Genomic DNA, 24,186 nt, shown 5'->3' on the forward strand with positions numbered 1-24,186 from the left:
TTGTTACCACTAAGCTACATAAGCTTTACAGGTAAACTGACATGCAGATTACTTTCAGCACAGGAACAACTTATTGAATAATTGAAAGAGATAAACTTCAGTTAAAGGGTTTCTATATTAAGTATGTTTTACATTTATGATTTAGGTATGAGCCTGACCCAAATCCCAGTGAAAGAAAATGTCTCTGGCTTTGGAATAAAGCTCTGTTTTTGCTCCAGTGGGGCCAAGAGCAGTAGGAGGAGAGTGTTGATGGAGACTTGTGCAGGAGGAGTTACAGGAGAACTAGTAGCAACCACAGCACGGTGAGCAGGCAGCCCAGATATTATCCAGGCTGGGAAAATCAATGAGGAGCTCTGGCAGTGCCTGTACACCAGAGCTGAGCTAATAAAAACAAATCCCAGGGAATGTCAGCTTATGACAGAATAGCTCTCCCTGAGATGAACAGCCATTTCCTCCCTTATTAAAAACATCAGCAGAAGAAAACAGCAGCCAAACTGAGCTGCCAGCAGCAAAGGACACATTCCTTTGCCTAATCTGTCCCTCCAGGAATGGAAGAAGTAATATCTTTGGGGGCAGAGGAATAAGCAAGCAGTAAATAAAAACACGATGTCATAAACTAACTCAGATATGACCGCTCGGCGCCTGGTGGGAGCTGGCAGTGTACTGGGCTGGGCAGAGACCCAAGTGGGACAGGTTTGAACTTCTGTGCATTGCTGATACTGCTTCCTGGATTTGTAGCTATTTGGGGCCGTGCAGGGTCCCTCTGCCCTTTTTCCCCCATCACTGGTGGTGAGAAAGGATTACTGCTATGACCTGGCTGTAATGCTTTGTGGCTAAGTGCAAAGGGCTACTTAAGAAGCAGATGCGTTTGTAAATGTGCCAAAAGCATCAGCTGGGGTATATAGACTGGGAGGAAACCCCAAAGGACTCATGCAGTGTGTCTGGGATGGCTACAGGCATCACCTGCCACAGCTATGCAGGTATGAGAGCTTTTGGGGGAGCTTTTCCCTCTCTGTGGCCAAGACGAGTATGTGCTGGAGGCATCCCTTTGCTTTAGCACCCATCCTCTCCATCTTCCCCAAGGATGTACAGAGGGAGGTAGGCAGCTCTGCTCCACAGCAAACACAGCACCCATGGGCCTGGTACATATCCTCTCTTTACTCTGCAAAGATGATGCTGTCAGGGCACCATCAGGTTGTAACCCAGGAATAAAGAGAGCATAATTCTCACCTGAAGCCCCTGTGCAACATCACTGTCTTCAGACTATAGCTGTTCATAATAAGGCTCAGATCCCCAAGCACTCCTGCAAGGTGCTTTAGTTGCCTTTCCTCTTCTTGCCTTAGTCCACAAAGCTACCTTCATATTCTGCATGGGCAACACAGATCATTTTCCCTCTTCTGCCTTCCTCAGCAAGATTAAGGCCTCCTAGCAGAACTCTTTCCCACAAACTTCTCCCCAAAATGCAACAGCCTTCCAGCAACTGCCAGAAGCAGCAGCCAGCACAAGTCACAGAAACCTCCATGACCAGAATAAAGCTATATGGGGGCAGGTGAGCACAGAGAAATGGGTACAGACCTCACCTCATTGCGTGTTACAAACACTACTGAAGATACAGCATGTGGCAAGAGCCCAGTGTTTCCATTGCACTCACCAACACCGCTGCCATTGGGATGCAGCTGAGGTGAGATTCAGCTGTCAAGAAGAGGTGAGGCTTGGAAAAACAATTGCATCCATCATCCTGCCCTCCTCTGCTGGCTGGATTCAGGCAGTTCTGCTTACTCATATGGCATCTCCATCCCAAGAAATGAGCTGTGGTGGTTGTGCCAAACTCACTGTACGCATCTACCCAGCCAAGCTGCCAGCTTGTTAACTTGACTTTCTGGAAAAAGTCTGGTCACAGCATCATCAGCTTCTGCTGTCACAGTATTGGTCTTACGCAGCCTGGTGCCGAGAGACAGCTGGGACATGTTTCCACCACACCACGGCCACTACCTCTGCTTTGGTCCTCACATCCAACATGCTCTCAGCCAGAAAGGAAGGGTGTAGCAAGACAGAGTGCAAGGCTTGCCAATAGGAGCTGCAGGAATTTTGCATGAATTTTAGAACAGAGGATCAGGAAACCCTGCAGGGTGATGATGTTTCCATGCTCTGTGGCACAGCTCCTTACTATGAAACTAGCGCTGTCTGGCAGCTTGGAGAGTCAAGAAGAGCAATACTAAGCAAATATGTACCTGTTGGACTGAAGGGAAAGGAAGCCATGGCTAATAAACTGCAGTGAGCTCCAATTTCTGACACCTGTAAGCACCAAGCTAAGAAACTGCAAATTCAGGGGCTGAAGGGTATTTTCATCTGAAGCCAGGAACAGTTGTTTCTCTAGTTGTTTCCAGGTTGGACACCCAAAAGTGGAAACCTGAGAAGATCTGGGTCAGTGCTTTGGGGAATGCACAGACAAGGACCAGTGAGATGTCCAACAAAACACATGAGAACTAGAAACAGTAAGACACAATTAGAGCTCAACGCAAAACAATGTGTGTCAAACTGAGGGTAAGGAACTCAATGAACTCCCTGGAGTGACTTGCTGCTGTCTAACCTAGACAAAAAGCTGAAGGACGCTGCTACCAGTTACAACTCTAAATAGACCCCATAGGCATAGATTACTTGACCTAATAGGTATATTTTAATTAAGGCATAACCAACATGCTGTTTATAGCTCCTTGTTCTTGGGGTTCACTGAGGTGACAGATTTCTGTCCCTAACACAGATTCAAATACTGCTGTATTTTGAATTTTACAATCTCACTAAAGACAAACACATTTAATGATTTTTCCACTTAATTAAAATAGTTCTTATTTAATAACATATTAGAACAAGTTACTTTTTGCAACGTGTAATATATAAGTTTGGGTTTTTTTAGAATTAGCACCTTTGATGGTACTAAATGATTTGTCTTGCAAAATTCATTACATGGAGGTTTCAGTAATTTAATTCTGCAGTTAGAGTGTTTTTGTAATCCTGCACCCACTTCTGCTTTCATTCATTTCTGCTCAATCCCACAAGTGCTAATATATGGATAAACCAGCTTGCAATAACTTCAGCTTGCTCTTTATATCTGAAATGGTTGTACCGCTTTAGGCAAGGGACCACTGCATTCCATTCAGATGTCACATATTTTTATTCCTTTCTCTCCTTCATTTGCCTTATGCTTCCATTCCCCAAATAATTAGCACAGTGTAACGTGTTTTTGGTATAGAATAACACCTGAAAGCTTCCTATTAATTGCAACAGTTAAAACAGCTTTCTTTTTTCCCCTCTTTCTCTTTTTTTTTTTTTAAAAGAAGAGTAAGATCTGGCATTCACTACATACTGATAAGCAATGTTTATCTACCCTGGGGTACCTTTGCTTACTCTGTGTTGGGTGGGTTTTTTAATTGCATTTTCCCACCAGCTCTAAACTTGTTTTCTGGCTGCATAATTTTCCCATGATACATTTAAGATGCATCTGCTATAATTCATATGATGAAAAGCAAAAGCTTATATGAAAAACAGCTTGTAAATTTTGACTAATTCTGCAGCAATTACATAGGTAGAATGGCTTATTTAACTATAGGCTTTGTTCCACAGCATGAGAGCCACCACATTTTTATAGAATTTAAGGGTGATGATATCCTACCAATTCAAGCAATAGATAGATATTAACATAGATCTCGTCTATGTTAAACTTATATCACAATTTAACAAAACATCTATGAGACTGTAATAATTTTCTCATAACACAGGTCAAATGAGCCTCCTAGATGGTAAAAACAGTGATTTGTTTCCAAGTCTTAAAACCTCTCTGCAAAAGGAGGTTCTCATTTTTCCTGGTAAACTGTCTGGCAGGGCAATGAGCACTGCATGTCTGTAAGGTCATCCCTTCCCAGGAGGATTCATCAGTGAGATCCAGCTCACAACTTGTTATACAGTCCTACTGTTCCCTCCTCATGCTAGCTGGGGCTCTGACAGGGGCTAGAGGGGTACCTGCAGATGAGGGTCCATCACTGTTCCCAGCAGCTATGCATCCTGCTTGTGAGCACAGCCAGCTTTTGGTCTTGGGCACTGTTGTTTTACCCCACTGAAGTATGTGGGTGAATAAGAAACTCTGGGCCCAACCAATTTTAACAGGCAGAAAGCATCTTCAAATTAAATTCTCCTCTTAATCAGGTACTGTCGTATTAAGACCAGAATTGATCCCAGCAACTTCTACTCCTGAAGCACACCAATAAATCCCTGTTGCCATGGTCAGCCAGTGTCATTTTCTGCCCCTTTGGACAAAGACATATTGCTTTTTCATGCTAGAGAGCCAGAAGGCCATCAATCAACTCCCTCAGCGGCGCTGCCTTCCAGCTCCACCTTGCCACATACTCTCTGCTAATAATTAAATTGTAGCCTGTAACTTGCAGAGCAGCCACTGAGGTCTCCTCTGGAGAACACACTCTTTTGCCATGTTACCAGGGAGAGACATCATTCATGACCAGATGAGACACTTGTCAAATGGGTGCTGTTTTTTTGATTAAGGAGCAGGACTTGGATGTCTGCTCCCCATGAGGCCCAATGTTCAGTCTCATTAGGTAGGGTGCTATATTCACTAATTACACCAAAGGACGCTCCCTGTGGATCCAAAAATTCAAACAATTAAGGACAGTAAACTACAAATCTCAATTACTGGAGAAAATTGTTTCTGCTGCAAAACTCCTAGAATATTATTCACTATTGTGCATATGAAAGTCCTCTTTAGGGATCCTAGTCACTGGCCAGAACGCTGCTCTAAGAGGTCCTGCACGCAACATCATTGCCCCAAAGATCATTCCACCTCCAAGAAGACTAACAGGTCTTTGAGGCATGGAATGCCTCTTTGTACAAGACACAAAATAACAAAATGGCTCAAAAGCATGTCTATGAGCAGTGAGTGAGAGTCAAGGAACGACAGCAACCCCCATTTATTTTTAAGCCTCCACTTTTCCAAAACAGCAGGTATTCTGCTGCCAAGACTTTAAAATCAACTCAGTGCAATAACATAAGGAATGTCATAGAAGCCACATCCCAGATTTGCCAAGAGTCACATGGTCAGCTCCACCAGCAGACCAGAGCGAGACGGTGTCACCAGGAAGAGTCAGGTGAGAAGCAGCTGGAGGGACGAGCTGCAAAGGTTTGCAGGTGACATACCTGCCTTTGCCCTCAGACCAGGATGATCATTAAAGTGGGCATGCCAGGAAGCTGTATGGTTACATCAGAGTCAATAAAGTGCAGCCAATTTGGCTCTTACAGCAGTGATACTTTGGCTGCAGATAAATGATAAAACATGACTTGAAAGTCTTGAGGGTACTTGTTAACCCAGAAACAGCCACCAGCTAATAGCACACTGGCTTGGCACTCAGGAAGCTTCCAGCTGTATCTCTTTCCAACCTGTTGGCGAGGAAGGGTCTAACATCCTTTTCCTGCAAGATGAGATAACACGAGCACTACTTGTCTAATGAGGTTTGGATGAAATGTGCAGACAAGGCTGACCTACTTGCAGTTTGAGAAGAGGCTTGTTCAGCACCAGCCTGTATCCTGCACATGCAGTAGGGATCACCCTCATTCACACCAATGGAGTGGAAAGTTATCTGCATTTCCCAGGTGCAATCTCTGACTTCAGTGACTCAGGTATATCTGTTAATTCCAGACAGGTGATAACAAGCCAAGCACACATTTCTTATGAAAATTCAAGCAGCTGTAGGAAACTGGCAAAACCAGACCTGGACTGCAGAATGCCATTAACCTGTAAATATGTGCTCTGAATAGGCCATTTCTTTAGACATCTCCCAGGACAATGCCTCAGTCATTTTATGGCATGCTTTCTGGACTAGAACTGACTCCTGCAGAATAAAAAGGATATGTGAACCTGCAGCAGCAATAGATCTATCCCTGCCCCCCTCAGCTGGTTCCAGCTGTTGTGGCAAATGTGCTCCCATGCTCTCATTTCTTTTTTTTTTAAGAGTTTTGGTCATGCATGATGGTTGTTTAATATATATTTTATTGTAGCTCTTCATATTCCTCTTCAGATTATGAAGCAGAACAAAAATATACAAAGCAGTGACACTGGAAGGCTATTTGAGAAAAGGTCTTTTAAAACCATAATAGTTTTTGTCGTTATATGGTCATAGAAGTGGTTCTGAAATGTTCTGCCTGCATGGAAGATGCCAGGTCCATATCTAGCTCAGAGCTGTAGATTCTGCTGCAGTGCCAGGCACATGAAATGAAGACACTGCAACACAGAAAACGACTAGGCCAAAATCTTTTGGGCTTCAGAGCCTTCTCCTCTTCTTTCTGTAGCAGCTGAGACAGTTCTCAATCAAAGACAGCCAAGGCAGCTTAGGAAATGGAGGACCATCTCAACCATTCTCCTGTTCTTGAATAAAATCCCAAATGTGCACTTAACTCTCCAAACCATTGCAACAACAAAGAACATCTACTTTCAGGAGTAACTATTTAGCTCCAGTGGTAGTCATATGGAAAGCCACAATTATGCTACAGACCTAAATGCAGGTGAGGGAACTAGTTGATCATGTACTGGCCTCAGGTAGATGTACAGTCTATACAGGATGGTATAAGAAGCTTCCCTTTTATGTGTAGCTCCCTGTCACGCAATGAGATGCAGAGAAGGTAACGTTTTCCCCCTAACAGGAAGTGGGAAAACACTTTTGAGTCCCCACATGTACCTCACACAAACATGTGTGGCAGTGTATCTGCAGCTGCTGCAAGCAGGACGCACAACTTGCACCCACGAGGCAGACTGCAGCCAGGGTGCTCAGTACACCTACACTGAGGAACCCACGAGCAAGAACCCAGCCAGGAGACGTTCTGCACCAGTTACCAAATGATATGGCAACAGCAAGCCTGCTCACTCATTATCCTCAGCTCAGAACTGCCCAAGCTAGGAGCTTAAGACAGGATTTGCATTGGTGTGACTATCTCCTGTTTCATCATGCAGCAGAAGGAAGATTTACACCAGATGGTTTCTACTTTTAGAGTTCCTGTCACACAGCAACTTCCCTGCTCAGCTCCATTTGCAGTAGGAAAACTGTATTACACACTGACCACTTCTCCTGCCCACACCCAGTGCACTGGCAGCCTGTGAATGTGCAATGCCTACCTTAACTTCCACATGTGCCATCAGGACTGCAAAGTTGGTTAGGTGATTGCAGGAGCACGTGGTGTGTGTCTTGTTAGTTGTCAGGAGGCGGCAGCCCTGGGTGGACCAGTACCCTGTCATTGTACGTTTTGTATAGCTCCAGAACGAACAATTCGGGTTGAAATTTTCTTCTGACTGCTGCAGGGAAGAAATTAATAAATGTAATAAAAATGATAGGCTCTCAGAGATTTCTAAATGCACTACTGAGGCACTTCGTAACTCTCACACTCTAATTTTAGATAAATAATCAGCAGTGGTTTATACGTCACATAATACTTGCCAATACCAGAGAAAGTTAGATTGTTGCTGCTCTCTTTCCTAATGCAAACTTAGTTCTTTGTTCTTGATTAATTTCAGGCATTGACTAAATCCAGCTCTTCCAAACCAGACTGCTTCATTTGCATTGCAGAGGAGAGAAATTAATTGCTTTAAGCAATCAACTTTTGCAATGACTGTGCTTGGCTAACAGGAGGACTAGCTGTCCTCTTTCACTGTAATTCCACCTTCCTCTAACATCCCCTGCCACCATGATAAAATAATATTATGGTCTATTCTAATATATTGGTAGTTTTTAATTACAGAATGACGCATGTCAGCAACTGAGCAATGGGCATCAGCTCAAAGGAGACATTTTCTTTACTTCTATTAATGCAATGTAAAAGAGACCACCTCCATAAATAACACAAAGTGCAAAGGAACAAAAGTATAATTCAAAATCTAATCAAGCACTGTTGGGGGCCTCACAGCAGCCAACTTTTCCATCACTTTATTTCAGAAACTGAAAAAAAGAGAAGTGCTTTTCGAACTCACACACCTTGATGTGTTTGACAGTAAACACCACAGGATCAGCCAGGTAAACTTTATTGCTGAACTCTTTGTTTATTGCTGCAGTGATGACAGGGGAGTTGACAATGACGGAGTGATTAGTTGACATTGCCTCTGTTCCCAACTTCATGCTGGCATTCTCCGTGGAGAGATAGGTGCCCAGGTTGTTGTACAGTACAAAAGCCACCCTGATTTCACCTAGAAGAGTAGTAAGAGGTTAGATACCCAAATCAACTCACTGGGGTGATGTTTTTCTAGATGACAAATCTCTTCTCTGAACCAATTTCAAAACTTCTCTGAGAAAATGTGAACAGATCAAGATGTGGCTTATGAAAACTCACCTCCTGCCAATCCCAGTGATCACCAAGAGGTGCAACAAATATTCCACGATAAGAAAGGCAGACCTCCTTCTTCCAAAACAAACTTTTATAAGCAAACAAATCAGCGGAAGACAGACAGAGAAGGTGGGCTTATTTTTGACACCAGTAGGTGTAACTGGCTCCAGGAAAAAGGAGGCCAGGTGGTCAGTTTCTCACCTAACATCACTATTCTTCAGGCTATGCTTGGGAAACATGTTTCGTGCTGGCCTGTCACACAGATGCAGTATAAAACTATAATTTAGTCTGTTAATAAATTAAGACTTTTTCAGAAAAGTGTGGGGACAAATCTGAGAGAAGAAATCAAAACCTTTCCAACACAGTTCCAATCTCACATGATGGGTAAAACAAAAATCAAGAAATTTAATTTAAAAATATATTTATTTTCCTAATTTGCCAATCAGATAACCAGAAAAACACCCTTAGGAAGCCTGCAGAAAACCTGGGCTACCAGCCAACTGTTTTTAACTGAAACCATCCAGTTTGCCTTCTGTTTTGCACATTATTTCACAGGCTATAAATAAGAATGGAATGTGATTTGTTTGCCTCTATTTGTATTAGTTGTAGAGAGAGGTATGTTTTTGATTCTATAGGAATCACCACAGCTTCTAAGGAAGGTGAAGCACTGATGACTCCAAAGGTCCCTCTCAACCTAAATCCTTCTACTATAATTTATTTCTAGCTCTTTGGTTACCTCCAGGCATGTGCCAAGCTGGTGCAAATTGATGGGGTTCTTCTGATTTGATCAGAACTCCAGTGTTACTATGCTTAGAAACACAGACTTCCCCTTCACTTTCTCTTTCCCTACAGAGTTTCTCTTTCCCTACAGATCTCCAAAGCTTGATAGCAGAGTGAAACTCCTGTCCTGATGGAGTTTTGCTACACATCTTGAGTTTAGACTGTCTCTAAAAGAAATACTTCTCTGCAAATCCTATATCCAAAGGTGCCAAATGCCATCAAGGGAGCCAATGGCAAAACTATTTCTGAACCACCAGACCAAACTTTACTTTCACTAGTTGCCTGAAATTTTTGGAAGTTTTAACACATCTGATCTGGCTGTAATACTGCCCTATCACTCCACTTTCTTTATTCTTTGCTCAGAGAAGGGCAAGGTACTGGAACAGATTCCCCAGAGAAGTTGTGGATGTCCCATCCATGGAAGTGTTCAAGACCAGGTTGGACGGGGCTTTGAATAACCTGATCTAGTGAGCAGCATCTCTGCCCATGGCAGAGGGGTTGGAACTAGGTGATCTTAAAAGTCCCTTCCAACCCAAGCAGTGATCAAAGCCTGTACTAGATTGTGGTCCCCTGCACATGGATTAAATTTTAAAGGAATTCAGAAATAGGAGCATATTAGGCAAATCAGTAGAAGCTTATGAGTTTGAAGTTGATCTGCAGTGGGGCTGTAGAGATCAACAAAGGTGTCTGCTCAAACTCCTGATCTGAAAATAAATGGTTTGGTAAGATGAAGACCACTCACGTATAACATCATCTCTACTTTATGCTGTATCAGGAGGTTCATAACATACAGAAAGAAAGGCACTAAAGATTTAGACTCATAACAGTTAATCAACTTTTTCTGCCATGTCGGCTCATTATTAATATTTGCTACTATTGTTTCTTCCCTCTACTTTTTCAGATAGTGCCCTGCTGTGAAGCAGTTTACGCAAACAAGCCACTTATAATTTAAAGATCTGATGCATTTTTACCATCACAGAATACTTTTGAAGGCTGTGAATCACTTAGCAATAAAATGCATTCCCAGTCAGCTAAATGAGCTTGCAGTCAAGGGCATGAGCAACCGACGCTATCAATAATTTAAATATTAACAGAGAGATTAATACTATACTTGCAATGGTTAAACACAAAAGAGTGCCTAAGGCATGACTGACTCATAAGGCTGGCGTGGCCTGAGGTGCTAGACCTACCATTTCGACCATTTTGCTTCAAGGTATTTGCTGACAGCTGAATGGCGCTCCCGTGGCCCATGTTCTGGGGAAATTTCAGATCTTCCAGATTCCCATCTGTGCTTAGTCTCGCAACTTCCAGCTCTGTTTGCAAGAGAGACCGACACTAAGAAAAATCTATACTGAAATAATCTTCAACACGGTATTTCAAAGCTATGAAATGGTGTTCCAGACCATCTGAGAGCAGAGGAATCAACTTACAATGCTTCATACTAGAATGTGTTTGGGCTCCTATTTCTTTTCAAACCTTTGCCCTGAAGAAGTTTTAAATTTAATTAAAAAAAAAAAAGGCAAATAAATTCTACTCTCTGTGGAAGACAAAAGACAACCAGTTCTTGTAAACAAGAACCTCAGGATATTAAGGACAATGGTTAAAATGAAAATCTGAAAATACTAGTTCTTTGCCACTGGCGATTGCTACTTTGTGTAAATGTTATCAATGCTCAGGATCTGTATTCATAGAAATAGAAAGAAGAGTTGTTCTCATTTTACATATGCACAGTGGGAGTGCTGGTACTTTCCATCATGCTTGTTTTTTAATTAAAATCAACAATCAGCTGAATAAAGACACAAATTTGTATGAAATGAAACACAATTGCATTATGATGAACAATCTCCCTGTGAAGCAATGCTCTCGTTGCTCTAGCACAGATTATACCCTCAAAGCCAAGAGTAATAAAGGCAGGTCAGGTGCTCATTTTCCATGGGATTTCAAGGGTAGAGAGCTGCCTTATTCCTTTAGGCTCTTTCAGAAAGACTTTGAAGTCCCACAGAAAGGGACAAGACATAGCTAACAAATTGCGCTCCAATTAATCTAGGGGCCAGGGCCAAAGCCAGGTTTCACAGCCTTTACTCTTCCGCTTGCTGCTCTTGATATTTATGGGATCTGTCTCTTACGGATGTTGTCAGTGTTCTCCCGGACAATGTCTGTCTTCAGCAGGTTATCAGCCAGCACAAAGGCACTGTCCTCCACGGTGTCGAGCAACTTGGTGGCTGCGCGCTGCTGTTCGCTTGCATTCAGGTCCCTCCACGCATTCAGAGCCTGTGGCTGCAGGAGGTTGTTCACCGTCTCCACCATGGCCTGCAGGGGAGAGGAATGGAGTGAGAAAAGGCTCTAGCAAACCTAAAGCACCATTGAGACTTCTGACATATGCTCAGTCCCATCCTCCACACACATCAATTTATAGGGTGACGACAGCATCTCCTTTCCCCCACCCACTGGGGCAGCCTGCAGTGGAGCTTGGCAACATTTATCCCATCAGATGGGACAGTGAGGAAATATTGACTTTATTCTAAATGCACGCTGGAATAGTGCTTTTCTGCTTCCGTAATCAGCAGCTCTGGGTTTAGAAAAAGAAGGAATTAGGGTGGGGTGGGGCAGGAGGGGCAGGAGAAAGATGAGGATTAAGGAGACATGCAGGAAAAGAGATTTCAAAACCCATCGTGAAGCAGGTTACTGTTACCTGCAGCACCAGAATTCAAGAGTAGGTCTGGGGCACTCAAGGAAGGTATTTAGTATCTGCACAGGCTACACTCCTTAGAATGTTTCCCACCACATAACCTCTGGCAGGCAATCATGAAGACACAGAGATAGTTTAGTTATGCCACTTCATCCAGAGAAGCAGCAGGTGCCCACAGATTTAGATAAGACATTACATTTCAAATCACTCAATTCAGAAGGGAGTCAGCCCTGGGTAAGAGCTTCAGTCCCTCCTACAGTGCACCTTCTGCCCCAGGGCTGCCACACACAAAGAGTTCTCCCATAGATAACTTCCCACAGGTTAATCTGGATGCACACCCAGGATCACATGAAACAATACTGGCCTCATAACTGCAAAATTACAGCAGTAGAGCCTACCCAACCTGAAGGTTTTTCTCAACCTAAAACCCCCGCTTTGTTACTAACCAGAGCTGACTCAACCACTTTCCATCTAACATTTTTTAATGAGACCAGCTGTACCAGTTGGTAGAACTGACTGTGCAGAGGAAAAGGAAAAAAAAAGTTACTTTGATCATGCTTTCTTCAGCTGGTTAGTGCCTACCCACCAGGCAGGCCTGCCCCACAAAGAAACAGCTCCACTGCCAGCTAATGCTGACTGTAGAAATCAACCTTCCTTCTGAGAGGAAGCTGCTGTTCTTTTTCTGTATTCTGAACATGTAGGCACCAAACCTACACCTCTGTTCAGCAAGCCAATGACAGTCCCATGGGATTTCAACATTTTGCAAGCCTAAAGTGTACCCTAGGGGCTCACTTTCACGGAAATACTTCGGTATTTACTCCTGATACTGTTTCTAAACCCACCAGTGAAAAGAAGTTACAGCATAGCACACTCTCCAGCAGAGCCCTCAGAAGGAGTGTTACAACAGCAACATGTGGCACGGGGAATGCGCAGCATCCTGACTCAGCCACCAGTCATAAGTCAGATAAAAACGAGCAATGGGAGAATACGATCACATCAAACTAGAATTTGATTTTATTGCTACATCCAGATGACCTTAAAATAACATTTCAATTGCAGCAAGGTTCAAGGAGAAGCAGAGACAGCTAGAACTGCCACTGCTGGTGCTTGAGTTTGGAAGGTTTCTCATGCCATCACGTTTCCTACTGGGAAACTGCACCATACTGTGCTCCTCTGACAGCATAAAGCTCCTACTCGCCAAGCTACATTTATTTATTCATGATCAACTAACTCATTTGTTCTTGCATCAAACCTCTCCTGCACCTTACACAGATATTTCCTTCCCTTGGCATCTACTGCCCTTGTCCCTTGATTAATAGATAACATTTTTCCTGAGCCTCAGAGACTGGTTTCCCAAAATATGCAGTAACCCATGCTTCAACCACTGAAATGGTTGAAAACCTTGTCTTCTAGTGCTACTGCTGTCAAGCCTTTACAATCCAGGACTGGAATCCCTTATTCCTTTGTTCTTAAGTGGAATTTAATAATAATAAATCAATTTTTTAAACTGATTATTAAACTGATTTTCCTAAATACTCTAGAAATCATCTTAACACATTTACTGTGTATACACAATAAGCTGGTTGACATTAATAGCCAAGAAGAAATAGTAAAAATCCATAGCATTTAAGTGTGGGTTTTTTCAGTGTTTTAAAATCTGGAAGCCTGATCTCTGTAGCTCTTAAGAAAGTTCTATAGTATACTTTGGTAGCTTATCTTGTCACAGGCAAAAAGAAGGTAGCATTCTTTTCCAGTGACCAAAAAACTTGGCTATTTTGTGATGCAGGTTCTATACAATATGGTATTTTTGTTTAAGACCTTTTATGTATGGAAAGCAGAAAATGAGGGATTTTCTCCCCTTTCAATGTTATCACAGACTGCAATTTGCCTTACTTCCATGTAGTTTGGCTACTAAAGGTGTCTTTAATCTCTGCTAAAACGACGTCCCAGATACTTTTATCAATATCCAAAAAGAGGAAAGAGTCTTTGCAGCAGATCCAGCTCTTGGCTCTGGATGGAAAGGTAATGCCTATTCATCAAAACATGAAACAGATGCTGAAATATTTGTGTTACAGTGAAACATCTGCTACAAAGATTTTTCATCAGAAAAAATTATTCTAACCAATGCATTTTTTATTTTGTTTTAAATGTGTATGCATGTGTGCATGCAAAGTTTGAGAGAGAATGCCCATTAAGCCTAATGTGCCACTTCCTGCACAATGTGCACTTCCCACCCAATGGATCCATCCTCTTGGGCTAACCTGAGACCAGCCACTTCCCATCACTTTGGGTCTGGGACCTAACACAAAAGCTCCAGAAAGATGTCTAAGGACTTTGGATCAGGACCTTAGCATGTATCTGAGCAAAGCTGGTAGACTGTCTTTGTTGGCATTACATCCGAGATTAATTTAGTCCTGAGCTTTTCCCAGAGGGTCACTCCCGTCACCTGTCTCAGTGCATTAATCAAGTGTTCCCCACATTATATTTCTGAGTGCAGCACTTCATTATGGCCGAGTGCTGCGAGCTGAAGCCAAGGAGATGAGGTGCTAATGAAATGTTTGCATTCTGGACAGGAGCTGAGGTAGGTGTTTAAATGAAACAAAACAGCTGTTAAAGCAACAGTGTCTTGTGAGACAGAGACGCCAAAGGCGAAAAGTTGGGCAGGGGAGTGGGAACTGTGGGAAGGCAGGCATGCATGAAAAGGATAAGCCTGTGTCTCTAAGCTGAACCCTCGTTGTTTAGGTGGGTTTGGCACCTGGTCCAAAGACTTTGTGGACTGATGAAGCTCCAACATAAAAGAAAAAGCTGTACCAAACTCACAGGACTGCCTCTCAGTGACCAGCTGTAGAAGAGTTACCCTGACAGAAGACCTTTAAAATGCAGAAGGCATGAGATAAGTGTGCTTAGGAGCTGATGGCTTGATAGGTTTTGAGATCCTATTGCCTGAGATCCCTGGTGATTCTGATAAAGGTGGGGACTTCCAGAGGAAGATAGGAAAGTTCTGACCTAGTTTCACTCCACCTTATTTCAAGTATTCAACATCCAGCCAAGAAGAGAGCCCAGATACTCTAGTTTCTCCCCCCACTGAAAGCAGAAGAAACTAGGGCAACTATTACCCTCATTTTGGTGCCCAAAGTCACATGAGATTATACCTATCTATGGAGAACCCAATATCTATTAAAAGATGCTGCATGACTGCTTCACTGAAGACCCTCTCTTTGCTTCCCAAGCTACATTTCCTCTGCTGTGGTTTTCTTCTCTCACCCTGCCTGATCATTCTTCCAAATGCAGCTCAACTGTGAGCCTCATGCAAAATAAAAATGTGGGGCTTGGAGACCAAACATACCTCAACATCATGCACAGCATGGCAACAAACCAATGCTGTGGTTGCTTGGGCTTAACGAATAGGCAACACAAGCACACGCGTGCCCCAGGAGAAAGACACAAGTAACTCAAACGACATGAAGAGAAAGCTATCACAAGGCATAACTTGCTTGTTTGTAGCCTAAGATCAAATGAGGGAAGAAGGGCATGTCAGAAAGGAGCCAAGAACAAAGCATCCAACTTTCTATCCTGAGATACGTGGGTGTAGCTGCATTCGGTGTGTGATGTCAGGGTATCTACACATGCAAAGCCAAACCCTCTAATTACAAGCCTCTAAAGAGCAACCATCCTGGGTGGGTCGGAGAATATGAGACACAGTGGACCCTTCATGTCTCCAGTAGTGACTACAATTGGACATAGACAGAATAACAAGAACCTGCCAAGCACAGAAGACAAATCCCATGATGGTGATCCCCGTCATTATGTGGTTATATAGCACCACAGATTGTATGTTCAATGCAAATAAATGTTAATAAATTGCAGAGGGAGATTTTTTCCCAAATAAGGGCATATGCTCACGGTTTCTTGATTCTGTCCCGAGGTTACAAAACGGAAACAAAATGTAAACCTTCCTTCTCAGACACTTACAAATTGGTATTAAAAGATGTATTGTAAAACAGCAACTAATTAGGAGCCTTACAGTAATTATACATTACTAAAAGGCCAACTGTACATACTCTATTCATTTCCTTTATGACAGCTGCTTCATTTTGTAAAACTAAATTTTGCTTTTTCATTTATTTTTCCCTTCTCCCACCCCAGAAATGCCTGGTGAGACTGTCTGGCTATGTGGCACACTGTTTAAACCCAGGAGGTGACTATATATCCAGTGATACCACATCCATTAATTCCTCTCTCATTGTACCAACGTCCAAGACACTTCTCTTTAACAAAAGCAGATTCTGCAATGTAAAAAATTGGGAGACAACACTGAAAATCACTAGGGGATTTTAGATGTACTAAGCTCATTGTCAAATTTGGGACCAGATTGCATTGTGGTATGGTGCTTAAGCAAGCAACTCTAACCTTAGAAAACCAGCAGCTCTCCTAGAGTTAGGACCTCTTTAAATGTTTATTGTTCATTTTGGCCTCTTGCTGAGCAGCTGATAGAAGAACAAAAACCTCAACAAACTTACAAATGGAGAAAATACTGCTTCATGGCAAGTAAATACCAGCAGGTCCTACAGCAGATACAGGTTGAATCCTTCTTCAGAGTTATTTTCAAATATGCAGTTTGTCCTTCCTTACAAAGGAGTACCTCCTTAAAAGGAGACTGAATACACTATACATGTCATTTTTCATGGAATCTACATCAAGGTCTTACCTCCTGCAGCAGGTTTGGGAGAATGAGGACAGTGGCATAAGGCATTAAAGCACTACTTTTGTAATGATATCCCTAATTAAAATATCTGCATTTTATAACTTTTAAAGCCCTATCTCATACTGCTAACACTTCCTTGATCTCACAGGAATATCTCATGCAGTGCACTTTCAAAAATTAGGATAGAAGGAGCTACAGTTTTGCATAGGTAGACTAAAATCACAGCTAGCGCATGAAGTGAGCAGTGCTTGTACAGCTACACCCTGTACCAAAGGTGTTTGTCAACACTGTCTCATCAGAAATGGTTTGCTCACCCTTTCTGAGAACAGAAACGCTCAGGCTGTAGAGTGCAATCACACAGGCACAGCCTCAGGTTGTGCTTATGGTCTGAGCTTCTGGTCACGCCTGAGGTCTCCCCATACTGCTCCTAAACAAGTGCATCATTGCCTTTATTTAAAGAATGCAAAACCATTACTAGCCCACTTTCTAATAGCTTGAGGTTTTATGATAAATGAGCAGAGAAAAAAACCCACAGAACTCCTTCAGGTCCACAGTGCACAGTCCAAGTGAAAAACCTGTCAGAGAGTAGATGCGCTGAAATGTTGATATGGTACACTGATCACAGTGTTATGCTCTTTTTTTCCCTTTTTCCTACTGAAAAGCAGTGGTACTTTAAAAAAAGCTTATCTGCCTCCTTGCTCAAGAATAGGGTGGTTTTTCTCTGTATTCATATTAAATGCCCAGTGCTAAAACAAACCCTTTCCTTAAGCTACCAATATTTGCAAGCCTCCAAACTAATTGAGTTAAAGGCACAATCAATGCCATTGACGGCAAGTTCTGCTGGCAAGTTCTGTTGGAAGTTGTTCAATTCTTGCCTCTGGCCAGAAAAAGTACCAGTACAGGAGAAATTCCCATTAACTCTGAATATACATGGTCTAGTCAGAAAGGGCCCTTTGGAGGAGAGGGCCAGCATGAAAGTATGGATCTGAGCAGGTAAGTGGCCACTTTTGGCAAGGTTATTGCATTGGAAGGGATCAGCTCAGGAAATTACATGTCTTATTAGAGTGGCAAATGAACAGCACCCCAATCCCACTACACAGGGGTCATCAATCAAAGGGAAACAGTCGTCTACTGTCTTGGACTACAGGACAAAAAGAGATGCACATATCACTTCTTCAGCTTCCTAAGCCAGGAAAATGTCATTTTGGCTAAAGGATGGCATTAAATCCTACTTCCTGGCTCAGAAATGCCTTAAAATCTGTCTGCTAAGGTTCTTCACTCTTCTAAGTTTTTTTGCCTTGTCATTTATTCTTTTAATTCAAAATCAAAATTTTTCACTGGTCAAAGCACCAGTAAGCACACTGGAGATATTTTCTTACAGGGAAGCCCAGCCACCGTCTAAGGCTTTTTAAAAAGCAATAAGGTCATCACAAAATGGTTATAGTAGTATTCAGCGAAATGAGCAAACTCATATTTAAACTGAAACTAGTTGAACCACGGTGAGTGTTTAAAATAAACAAATAATTCAAATATCTACTGCTAATCTCCACTTTTGCCTTCAAAAATAAGCCAGAAGCACTGGCCCACATCTAGTGGTGATCACCAGAGCGATGATTGGGAACTGATGGTATCAGTTTTGGTAAACTGAGACAAAACCTACTCCTCATGGCAAAGGCAAGAAGAGGACTTCACATGACTTTTCAGAGGAATTTCTAAAACTGCTCCACACATTGAGAGCACAGGCTCTCAAGAAAGGTAGTGCAACCTTCTCTCTTCAATGATACAGCAAATGTTTATGCTGTGGTTACAGGAACTGTATGGACTCAGAAATGGCCTGAATTTTACCAGTGCTGAGAACCCACTGTAGTGAGAAGAAAGGCACTGACCTTTATTAAAATTAGGCCATCTACAAAATGCTTAACCATGAAAATAATGGTCATTCACTAGGCATCCAAGGTTTCCAATCTTGGCCCTGAACTACCAATAATCTCCTAATGGGAACACACAAAAAGAATAGGAAATCTGAGAAATAGAACAAGGTTACAAATTACAGGTTATGGTTTTGCTTTCCTTAATATATGAGGAAGAATACTTTAAGGTCAGAAGGCATCTGTAGAACTGAAATAAAAGGAATTGATTGGGAAGAAGGAAATAACATACGATCTATTTCACCTAATGAGATCTTCCCCACAGAATGAACCGAGAACTGCATTTATGAATCATCTGTATTTGCTGCCCTACTGTTTGGGATTTGAAACTATACAAGCAACGGCTAGAGAAATTACACCAGGGAAGTGAACAAAGCTGTAGCAAGAGAGGGAAATGGGCCACAAACAAGAAATGCCTCTTTGACAGAATATCCACAGCCTTCAAGGAAACTCCTAGGGAGTCTGTGAGATTTATCCTTTCCTACAACAGTTGAAATCAAAGGGATATCTCCCACTGAACCCTATGACAAGTTATACTGAGACTTTTTACCAGTGCCACCGGATACCAGGAGTGACTCAGCCTAAAGCAGAGAGTAAGCACAAAGCAACAAAGAAAACACTAGATTTTTTTTTCTCAGTTTTTCTACACTGCATGACTAACCATAGGTATAGGTCAGTTGGTAGGTGGAGGACCATGGGGTCACCTTCCTTTTTAACATTTATGCGAAGAATTTTGGAGTCTGGTGACAAACCCAAGGCTGCTGCTTTGATCCTCTGCTCCCCTAACAATGGGCTCACCACAGCAGAAACACGCAGGGCAAGGATTTCTAGTTTCACTCTTGCTGACACAAATCAAGTGCAGGTTTCTCAAGCTGTGAAGTATATTAAGTTCAGAGAGTTTTAACAAAGGACTACCAAACCGCAGAACCACGCTGCGAGTCACACTTCTTTCAGATGTTCTTTTAATTATATTAAATGAAAGTTTTAGGCACTTTGATGCTGATGGGCAAACATCTCGATCTCTTGAAAAAGCTGCTGAAAGTACTCCCTGTAGCTATAGTTAATATACAACATTGTATGCACACTGCTGGCCAATTTATTCCAGCCACTTTAACAATGATACCTCGCCTGACAGGCTGTGCAGAATAGCATCAAGAGTCAAGCAATGCACAAATCATTAGAGGGTTCTGAAAGTTGTTTGACATACACTGCAGAGTTCTTTGTCATACAGCCAATTAAGTGACCAAACAAGGAACTTGAAAACGTTCATTAATTTGCCCCTTTTTATATAAATGGAGGTTAGAGTCTTTCTTATCACAGGCACAACAAAAACACAGGCAAAACGAGCATAATTCAATTTGTGCTCCCTCTCAGAGCTGCAAGTTTCTTTCGTTTAGTCTTCATGGAAGTTGGGACCAGTCATGCAAGCAAGAGAGAAGTGGGACAAACAGAATTAATCCACTTTAAATAGTACTGGCTAAGTCCCAGATGCACCTTTTATCTGCTGAGAACTACTGGGTTAGCAAAAAAAAAAAAAAAAAAAAAAAGTCTCTTCTACTCAGCTCTAAACTTAATGCCTTGAATCCTCTGAGGAAAGCCTTTCATTTTTTGCTTAGTACAGCCATTTAAACAGCCCATGCTTCAAGTGTGAAGTGTTCAGAAAACTTCCAGGAGAACCAGAAGGACAACTCCGACTGCAACCACCCGCCACTGTCCTATACCTGGAGCCTGCCAGCACGTCAGCACCAGCTTCATGAGGGGCTCTAATGACACGTGCACTCAGAAGCTCTTGTGATTGTCACAGAGCAGGTGGCACCTCCATAATCTTTGCCATTTGCTATACAGACCAGCGCAGCATTACCAACAGGGGCGACTGATTTACAGAACAACTCAGGATGGCAGGAACCAGAGCAGCAAACATCTTTAGACAAAGAAAATGCTGCCTCCTTTCACAAAGTTGCCACTCACATTGTTGTATTCACCAGCTTCCAGCTTTGAAAACACTGAGACTGACTTTGTAAAATAAAATTTAAAAAAAAATAACTAAAAGAATGGGAACCCTGTGAAGTTTTAGTCTTCCAAGACCCTCATCCCAAATGCAGCATGCAATTTCACATGGGAAGAGGCCACTGGTTGACATCACAGGAAAAATCATTGGCCTCATGATGCCCCAGAGCTGCAGCCCACAAATCCAAGTGAAGCAAGGAGATGAGCTCAGATTTTGCAATCAGATGAAGACTGCAAGCACACGTGTAGTATGAGTCTTCATTAAAGCTTGTGTTTCCAGATACTAAATATTACAGCAAAATTCTCCAATTTTTCCTCCATGTTTAAGTTTTCTGTGTTAATATGGCCTCACTTATGACATTATGTGAGTACTCAGCCCTACTTTTTTCCTTCACTACCTGACAAACAGTGAGCACATGACACTTGCTGAGGGACATGGAAGAAATCTGTGACACAAAACCCAGTTTCACAACCTCCGAAATACAAAAATTTTTGTTTTATACAACCCCAGTGCTTCAGTTAAAGGAGAAACACCTTGGGAAAATGAACAAATATAAATTCTAAAAAAAAATACAAAAAATTCATACCAGCTTACATCACACACCAGTCACCAAACTAAGCTATGTTAATCAAATGCATCACCCATTGTGACTCATTCTCCCAAAACAGAGCGCAAGAACAGTGCACTGCAGAAAGGTGGGCATGAGAGATGTAGATCTCTGCTCTCCAAAAAACCACAGTCTTAGCAAATGGAGCACCTTTTCGAGGCCACTCTGCCATCTTGGTCAGCTCAGCCTAAGCTGACTATTAATTAGTATCACAAATTAAAGCCCATGTGGCTTTAAGATTGAAAACTCTTCCAGCAATTGCACGGTCATGTCTTTATCATGTCACCTCTCAGGTTGGTTCTTGTTGGATTTTTGAGACAAAAAAAGATCATTTACTGCACTTGAAACTAAAGAAGCAGCATTTTTAACCTCCAGTAAACAAAATCTCTGAGCTTTTAAATCAACCAATACCGTGAAACTGAACAAATTAAATCAGTATTTGTTATAAATATAAAGGTACCCAAAGAGATGAGATGACCATCTGATAATGTATTCCCAGTCTCATATTTGAATAAGTCACAAAATTTCTCAATCTGTTTGGCATATTTATTTATAGTCATTTATTTTGGCCTTAAGAGGACTTCACACCCCAATTGCTTCAGGGGCTCTGTCATGGCTACCTAAATTTTCAGCCAAAGAAAACAGTAAGACTGATTTTAGCAATTATTATCTTCTCAAGTCACCCTTGCCCTCCCAAAAGTCCACTTTTTTGATATTTGTAATTTCTGGACATCTCTCACATAAACTTTATACTGCACTTTGCTTTGTCTAGGGAGCACAGAACAGAAGGTACACTTCCAGCCCTGTAAGCCTAATTCAGCCATGAAGGCTTTTTAAAATAATGGGATTAGCATAAGGAGATCATGTTAGCAAAGTTGAACACTATTTCTCTGCCCTCAGAGAATGGTGTGATTTCCCATCTCCCATTGACTTTACAAAGTCCATGGTTTCACCATTTAAGATTTGTTGAAAAATCTCTGCTAAATTTCCTTAGTCAGCTCAGACATTTCACCACCTGGTAAAGGATAAGTAACAGGAGTATCTGCAGTCACATTTAATTGCTATTACAGATAACCTCGCCTTCACAAGATTTTTTGATGATTTTAGATACACAATTTTCCAAATGGAAAACTGTATGAAAATATGTCCAGACACATTATTTTACCTCCACATAGTACAAAGCAGAGTTGGAAAGGTTCAATTAGGTCATCTAATTCATTCTTCAAGCCCTCTGTTACAGGACTGTCCTCTTCAATATATGTACCACATTTGTCCATATTTATACTAAACGATTTAAGCAACGAGCTTTCATCAGTTTTTGTCTACTAAAAAAGTAGGTGCATGATTAATGTTTAAACACACAATCTGCCTTTCCAAGTGAAAGGGAAGGAGTCCTTGAAATTAAGGGTAAACTGGAGTTTGTGTAGAATATTCAGGCTTTATTCTATGAAGGCCAAGCTTTCTGCAGAGTCTATTAAACTCACCAATCCCTGTTGTTTGAAAAATGACAAAAAGACCAGGCATATGCATCAACTCTGTATGCCTGTGCAGCTAGTGGAAAGGACAACTATGGATCAGGTAGCACCAAGGCCCCCAACAAGATCGTGTAGTCCACAGTCAAATCAGCCTCACCACGTTTCCAGTGGTAACAGCAGACAAGACAGCCAGTTTGGGAGTGAGCATTGCACTGCAAACTTTCCTAAATTCCTTCAAACCAGAAAACTAGCTGCTTTCTCTGGGATACCAGACAAGGGATGTGTAACTCCATAACTCATCTTCATCCCTTAATGTATATGGAAGGGAAAAGGTGACTCTCTCATGACATTTTCCGAAGGGAAGACAAGCAGCTTACCAGCTCAGAGAGGTGTTATTTTATTTCTAATGTTCTAGAAATCAAGACCATCTAATCCCACATGCTAAATAAAATACGCACTCACAAAATAAAGTCAGTACTGATTGTAGGAAGTTGAATTTTGTAGGAAAGTTCAGTTATAAACAGTCGCCTCCAGAAACATAGGGTTCATTTTTACATCTCTGTGTGTTACACATACACATATAAATAATACTCAACCACCCATAAATACAACATCAATGTTCACAAGCACAAGACAGAAATTAGAAGGTAAAACATTCACATTTCTTAAAGCAGCATTAACTCACCCACAGTATACAAACAGGTTTATATAAAAGTCACTGGAGCAACGTTATAAGGCAAGGTGACAGGATTAAAAAAATAACCCAAGGTCCCACCTTGAAAAGCCTACAAGAAGGTCTTTCCAGAATGTTTGGGTCTTGACTTTGTTCATATAAAATATGAGGTAAGCCTATGAAAGTTGGGCCAGAGCTGGATGAATTTCATGGGATGTTATGTTCCTAACTCTATACTTAATTTGCAGCACTCTCCTCCTTCCTATATCCCTCTGTGAGACTCTGCATTTCATTATGATCCTACCTCCTCCCTCATGCCAAGTGTTGCCATTTTGAATTGTTTCTAAATTTGAAAGGGTAAGGGAGGAAGAAAGAAAACTAAGGAAATGCAGGTGGCAGTTACGTGAGTGACATGCTGTAAGCAAAATCCAGCTGGTCTGGAGACACCTCCGTGAGCAGCAACTTTGCATTCTTTACTTGCATACATCTATACTGTCCTGCTTATTCAGATGGCCAGATAAGCCTTGTCAGATCTCTTCTGTGTTTTTTTTCCATTTTCTGATTCAGAGATTTTGCCTGAATTTTCGTCAAGTCTGAGAGCAATGGGGCAGGTGGGGTGATGTGAAAAATGACATTATTATCCTGTAACCTTAACCTTAGAACTTGCTGCCACAAAGGTGGTAGTAATCAGATTATTCACAGAGACAAGACTCACTTCACAGTCATTCAGTCAAACAACTGGACACGTGTATTAAAAATACAAGAAATACCTGGACATAGGCCCTGCAAGAGCGCTCCCTTTTCTGAAGCTGAGTCCATAAAGAGAGCAGATTAAAGACGGAATAGAAAAAACAAGTTAGTGACAGAACAAGGGAAAAAAATTGAAGAAAATGCCTATGAAAAAAACCACCTCATTTCTCTCTTAAACAAGTTCTGAAAAGCAACCAAACC

The 24,186-nt window shown here is 41.8% G+C and overlaps 1 protein-coding gene across 15 annotated transcripts in view; it reads right to left on the reverse strand.

The window, feature by feature from the left end:
- ADGRL3 (adhesion G protein-coupled receptor L3) overlaps positions 1–24,186 on the reverse strand; it is a 515,791-nt gene that overhangs the window by 71,460 nt on the left and 420,145 nt on the right. For 12 of the 15 annotated variants that reach the window (XM_051790785.1, XM_051790777.1, XM_051790770.1 and 9 more), the window contains 5 exons: positions 24,006–24,044; positions 11,277–11,460; positions 10,341–10,463; positions 8,025–8,233; positions 7,172–7,348 (listed from right to left, as the gene is read on the reverse strand). In XM_051790785.1, coding sequence (XP_051646745.1) covers positions 7,172–7,348; positions 8,025–8,233; positions 10,341–10,463; positions 11,277–11,460; positions 24,006–24,044 — 732 coding nt within the window. The remainder of the gene's footprint in view (positions 1–7,171; positions 7,349–8,024; positions 8,234–10,340; positions 10,464–11,276; positions 11,461–24,005; positions 24,045–24,186) is intronic. The other 3 variants (XM_051790775.1, XM_051790780.1, XM_051790772.1) reach the window with 2 other exon arrangements.

The sequence above is a fragment of the Manacus candei genome, unplaced genomic scaffold (assembly GCF_025592945.1).
Source record: "Manacus candei isolate 608988 ecotype Guabito, Panama unplaced genomic scaffold, ASM2559294v1 h1tg000028l, whole genome shotgun sequence".
In the NCBI taxonomy this organism is placed as follows: domain Eukaryota; kingdom Metazoa; phylum Chordata; class Aves; order Passeriformes; family Pipridae; genus Manacus; species Manacus candei.